Source organism: Barbatula barbatula, assembly GCF_947034865.1.
Source record: "Barbatula barbatula genome assembly, chromosome: 21".
In the NCBI taxonomy this organism is placed as follows: domain Eukaryota; kingdom Metazoa; phylum Chordata; class Actinopteri; order Cypriniformes; family Nemacheilidae; genus Barbatula; species Barbatula barbatula.
In genome coordinates, this window is record NC_136784.1 from 2042854 (window position 1) to 2049391 (window position 6538).

The 6538-nt window shown below is 41.4% G+C and overlaps 1 protein-coding gene across 1 annotated transcript; it reads right to left on the reverse strand.

The window, feature by feature from the left end:
• Positions 1-419: 419 nt before the first annotated feature.
• On the reverse strand, positions 420-5530 carry kcnk9 (potassium channel, subfamily K, member 9; the record flags this gene model as incomplete). Its single annotated transcript, XM_079485026.1, has 2 exons — positions 420-1318; positions 5416-5530. The coding sequence occupies 2 exons, from the start codon at positions 5528-5530 to the stop codon at positions 420-422; spliced, it is 1014 nt and encodes a 337-aa protein (XP_079341152.1).
• Between the last annotated feature and the right edge of the window lie 1008 nt (positions 5531-6538).

Consider the following 6538-nt stretch of genomic DNA (forward strand, 5'->3'; position numbering starts at 1 on the left):
GGAACCAGAGGCCGCTCACCGTATGATAAAACACACGCCCCTTAAAAAATTATATATTTATATATATATATATCCCCCTCTGTATTATTCAAAACTTAAGTGTACATCGTCTGATTTCAGAGTCATATTAATATATCCAAACCCGCTTTTGGGGGACTGCTCGCCGGGCCAAAGAAAGTCCTGGCGATGTTTTGTTATGCAAAAATAGATATCCATGCTTCATGCTTCTCAACCCTTGCCAGGAAATTTAACAAGTCAGACGTCCCATCGTATATCCATCAACCCAACAAAATTCTTGCACCGACATCTCTTCTGTCTGTTCGTAATCTCGTAAGAGCCAAGAAATGAAGACAAAGTGCAAGAATGACGTTTGGTGAATCAGCGGCATTGGATATGCGTGTTCAGCGTGAAAACCGACCTCAGATGGACTTGCGTCGTCTCATCAGCTGGAGGTTTTCTGTGAAGCTGTGCAGCCCGGGGGAAACGGAGCTGATGGGAGAGGGGAGGAAGCTATTTTTCAACGTGCTGGGCGAGATCTCCTCGATGCGGTAAGACACCGTGGAGTGGTAGTACTGGTGCGGGCTCAGCTGCGAGCCGAACGAGTTCTGGTGCTTAAACCCTCCTCCCACGTCCAGCCCCAGGCCGCCCGAGCTCCCAAACTCGTGCGAATGGTAATGCATGCAGGAGCAGACGGATTGGAGGTCGGTGACCTCTGTCTTGTAGTGTTGCTGCTGTTGCTCTCGTCTCCGTCGAGTCCTCTGGAGCGTGTCCTCCTGGATGTGGATGATCATGCTACTGCGGTTTCCCGCCAGCGAAGCTCTCTCCTCGGCGTCCCTCCGCTCGTCCTCGCTGTTCATGGTCAGGAAACGTAGCACTACCAGGTTGAGGAACGCGCCGATCACCGTCAGCCCCACCAGGATGTACATGAAGCTGAACGCAACGTAGAGCGGCTTTCTCTGCAGCGCTCTGTTCTTCTGAAGGGCTACAAAGTCCCCGAAGCCGATGGTGGTGAGGGTTATGAAGCAATAGTAATACGACTGAAAAAAACTCCATTCTTCGTAGTGGGAGAAGGCAGCCGCTCCGATGCAGAGCGTTCCCATGCAAGAGAAGAAGCCCACGGTGACCATGTTCTCCATTGACACGTCCGTTATGCGCATCCCGCAACACTTCTTGATGCGCTTCAGCAGGTACTTCACGAAGGTGTTCATCCGTTCGCCGAGGCTCTGGAACATTACAAGCGTGAGTGGGATACCCAGCACGGCGTAAAACATGCAGAAGGCCTTTCCCGCGTCTGTGCCCGGAGCGGCGTGGCCATAACCTGAAGAGCACAGAAAGAGCAGTGATCAGATCAGTGCAAACTCAGAAATTGATTCTTGAGCTGCCATCATTATGTCGTGAAATATTTAAAACAAAAGCAATATTTAAGGTTGACCTTGCACATGGACAAAGAGGGCGTGCAGCAAAACATGTCCCCCACCTGGGGAACCAGAACCGTTTATGATGCGTAACAGGATTCAAATAATATGATCCGACAGATACAGGCAGATATGGAGGAGATGGGGATGGAGGTGGGTTTTGAGTGCGGCACGAAAGAAAGGCAACTAAACTAGGACGCAGTCTAGTGTGTGTTGTATGAATATTGGTTAACATTGATTAGCTGCAGCTGATGCAAGCTTGACTTATTTGACTTGCCAGAACTGACGCTATTGTGCAATGCATTATAAAAATAAACAAAAAAGTAATTAAAGAAAAAAGAATTGATATGTTTATTTTAGTTTTAAAGTCATTATGTTATACGTTGCATTTAAAATAATAAACTGGTCTATATCTAGTCATTGCATTATAAATAAATAACCTATATGTGGTTGACTGGTCTATATAGTTATATGGTATTATGCACAACAAGGAAAACAAATAAATAAAGAAACAAAGCAAATTTCAAGAAAATAAATAAAGAAACAAACAAACTGCATATTTGTAACTTGTCTAAAGTTATTGTGATATACAACAAATAATAAATACATTACAAATAAATTAATATACACATATGGTTAAGTGGTCTCGAGATTGTAATTGTATTTTACACTTATTTATAAAAAATATAAACCAATAAATGAATTCAAACTATTGAAGAGATAAACAAATAAAGAAATCTATGTATAATTATCTGGTCTATATCTAGATTTTTTACTTTAAAACAATTTATTCAGTTTATTTCTACTTTTAATTAATTTATAATAAGTAAAATCCATAAGTAAAAAAAATTAAGAATATACAAAATAAAAGCCATACATCTATGCACTGTTGCTTTATGAAAACAAGCAACCAATGCAACGATCTAAAGAACTTATTAGGCAACATTAAAAACTTGAAATTCTATAAAAGTGTATCTAAAACAAAACCATTACATGACTTGTTGTCAAAATGCAGGTCACCGTTACACCAGGTTGAGTCATAAGTCTCCATCCAACAATGAGCAGTATAAACTTTCACACTCCGATCAAGTCGTTCTCTGGTGGCCTGCCAATATCTATAACTTCTGTCATTTTCAGCAAATTCCAAGAAACCGATCAATCAGTTACCAAGAAGTGGAAGAGCCCCAAATCTTGGCCTTGCTTCCAAACACGCGAAAATGTGAGGCACTGAGTCTATGTCATGTGAATCCAGGTATCTTTCTGATCTTATTCTGGGCTCATACATTAAAGGGAGTGTCCAATCAGTCCCAGATTCCGTAAGCCCCCCGTGCCCCCTTCTTAGGGGCGAGAGAGGATATGTGGGCGTTATAGGTATAGAAAAGAATGAAAGAAAGGCTAAAGGAGCCAGTAAAGCTTTTAGCTTAATTAGACTTTATCTGGAAGTAGAAAGGCTAAATTCGCTGACTCACATTGAAGCCAGCATGCCTCTCCAATACAATCTGTGCTGATGAGTAAGTAAAGAAGTGTCAAGACTATAGTAAAAATGTATTACATCCCGCCTCGCTTACACCAAGACATGCATTCATCTGCTCTCTTTCATTGGCATTGAGGAAGAGGAGGCATTGTTAGGTGTGTTTTGCAGCACAGGATTTCCACACAAATGATAAATTACACATTAAAGTGATTTCTAGCGCCGAATATTAAAGTGCTTTTTAACAAGCTTGCTCAAAAGTGATGCAAGACATTATTGCTGTTTTGCTGACTTCGGCCGACTTCATTGACCATCAACAAGAAAATGTCCACAAAATGATTGACAGGCAGGAAGCGATTATGATTGGGTGAAATGAGGGCAGACCAACGCATTGGGGTCAAGCATTGGCCCGCTCAAGGAGGAAAGTTTCATCGCTCAGGCTTGTCTCATTCAAGTACCAACTTAGTCTCTTAAAGATGTTTCTCCTAAAAATGCTTAAGAGAAAAAAAAAGAGAATTGTTCAAAGGAGAGTATGGAGGTGTGAAATGGGTGTGGATTGTAGAGGTAAAATAATCTGGAATTGGGCCATTTTTATGAGAAATGAGATAATATTAAAGTCTTATAGACAGGGCTCAGTTTGAGACATTGTTGAGATCTCTTTTGAAACTCTAATGACAGAGACATTTGTGAGATTTTTAATTGTTTAATCTCATTGGTGTTTTTGTGAAAAAATTGAGGTGTTAAAGATATATCTGAGCTTTTACGTTCCACAGCGATACGAAAGAATTTCTTTAAACAAAAAAACAGCGTATGTGCAATATATTAAACTAAAAAGCAACACATTTAAAAAAGTTACAAATGTGCACCAAATGAAGCCCTGCAGACAATAATTTCGTAATTTATAATCCCTACAGAAATAGCAACGTGTTTAATGAGAATGCGTCCTGTTGACTTATAGCCTCTTCAGAGCCTTCTGAACGCTCGACGCCCACAGGCCCGCCCACGTCGCAGTGCTCGACGCCCACAAAGGCATGCATTCATTACGGCAACACACCGGGGCCACGCAGCCCCTCTCCCGCAGACCACTTGTGTGAACTTAACAGGCTTTTACCGATCTTCTGGACTTGTAAAAATTGATCTTGCAGTTCCCCCCGAAGACCGCCTGCCCACTCGAGCGTGCTGTTACGGAGTCTATTTATAGAAGTCGAGCCTGATCGATTCGATTTGCAAGCAACACCAGCGAGATTTCTCTGTTCTTTGTGCCGGCGCTCAACTTGTGTTGGAGTTGCTCTTTTGACCTCGTGTGCAGAAACGCAGGCAATGTATTGACAATGAAGGGGAAGTAATAGTACTCACAGCTGTGGCATATGGGTGAAATATATTGCTGGTGTCGGTGAGTTGAGAGGTCAAAGTGCACTTGGACCGAATAGGCATTATTTGATGATTGGATTCTCAACTCAAAAAACATCTGCGTAAATTGCAAAGCTGTCGATAATTTAACGCAGAGCTCTTAAAGACTTCGGGCGAAAGCTCTGTATCTTTGGTTATATATTTCACAAAATAAAAAATGTCACCCTTATTTCATTCCAATCCAAGTGCAGAGAACACAAAAGGAAAATTTCGTTAAATATTTCTAAAAGGACAAAATGACGAAGTTACAGAATGAACAGTTTAAAATGAACTAAATCATTGTAAATTCATTTTCCGTGCATCCGAGGCTATGGATGACCTCAGTTCGCCCCAGTGACAGTTGCTTTATTTCTACAAATCATACGTATTTGTACAATTCACGTTGTTTAAATTCATAGCAAATCATCAAAACGTTGTTGAAAGAGAATGCAAACAGCATCCAGTGTAGACATGTTCATGTGTTGATATTGATTCAGTGACAAACAGATTGATAGTATTTCATTCGCGTGGTTTTCTGTTTCCCTGCGCGGCAGCACCGCTCCTCTGAACGTTTGCATCACGAGAGCTCTTGAGTGGGACGGCAGGAGATTACAGCTAGTGCACGTAGGAGGTTTATTTACTGTTAATGCAGAGCCTTGCAGAAGCTTTGATACCGTGAGAAGTTAAAAGCATTTTTATTGCTATCTGTGGCAGAAGGTTGATCTTGCTCACTACGACACATGAACTGAGTTAATACGAGGCTCACAATAGAAATTATGAAAATAAGAAATCAAATTGATGCATGTGAAAAGTTAACCGTAAAAAGACAAGTTCTCTTCAATTATTTCTTCTAGACATCCATGAGATTAATTGGAGAGCAAATCGAAACGTCTGCTTTTGTCTCCTGTGTCTCAGATATTTCTCCTTAGAAATAGAGTCAGAAGTCTCACAAATGTCTCCGTCATTAGAGTTTCAGCAAAGATCTCAACAATGTCTCAGATTTGTCAAGTTTGCAATCAAGAGATCTCAATCTGAACTAAGCAACTGAAGGAGAAACATCTGACACAAAGTTGAAATTGATATAAAAAATCTTTAATGAAAACTTAACATAAAAGTAGTTATCTTACATTTAAATCTTACTGAGAACTTCTTCACTAAACATGAGCAACTTATGAGCGATAAAATGTTCCTCGTGGACATGACAGACTTTATTCATGGACAGCAAGAGATAAAAGTCCAGCATCAGGACCACCATTTTCTAAGTGGAACAATGCCACACAGACAGACACAAATACACACACACACGCAAACACCTTTTCTCACATCCATTGGACACATGAATGAATTTGGCATCACACACACACACACACACACATGCAAGCATATGGCGTATGCATGAATGCATCTGGACACAAACACATACTCTTTCTCACACGCGCATGAATGAATTTGTGCACACACAAATGTCATCCTGCCATATGATGTGATGAACTCGGTCACCTTTTAAGATGCAGTCACTCAGAGGATTGAAGCATCTCATTTCTAATCAAATTCCCGCTGTTTGTAAGCACCTGGTGAGCCTTTTAGAGAATCATATCTGATATCAACACGCTGCTGTCTGTCTCAATGAGTTTCAGTCAGAATATCTGCGCTTTGATGGCATTCAAAGGCAAATAAAAGTTAGCACAGAGCTGCGTAGGCCTATGTCTGACTCATAATAATCACTTCAACTCTGGATCGCTTCCATTTCATTCTTCTCACTTCAATACAGAAAAGACCGTTTACATTCAATACTCGTATCACTTTTCTACAACGTTCCATTGTAATCTATTCAATTCTGTTTTACCTTTGAACCATCACCGAGTCATCGATACAGTATAAGCAGGCATCAGATAAAAATCCGGCCCGGCCGGTTTAATGTTTGACTCACTCTCTCCAGATAAACAGATGGATGAGCGGCTCTCCGGCCGGCAGAGGAGAAGCGCAGATCGCCGCACACACATGCAGCAGTGGAGATACTCGCCGCACTAGATTATAGACTACACAGAACACAATGACTCATTATCTAAAGGTCACCATGTGGCACATAAAAGTGCTTTACCCCGGCCGAGCGGCAGAAAGAGGCGGGTGGCCCTTATGGATCACTACGGCGACACGCTATACCAAACTACACCGCTCTGAAACGGAGATCTGATGTTGTGTTGGACGCCAACTTTGGAACTTCGTGGAAGTTCTTGATCGTGAAAGTAATGAGTTTTTAGTT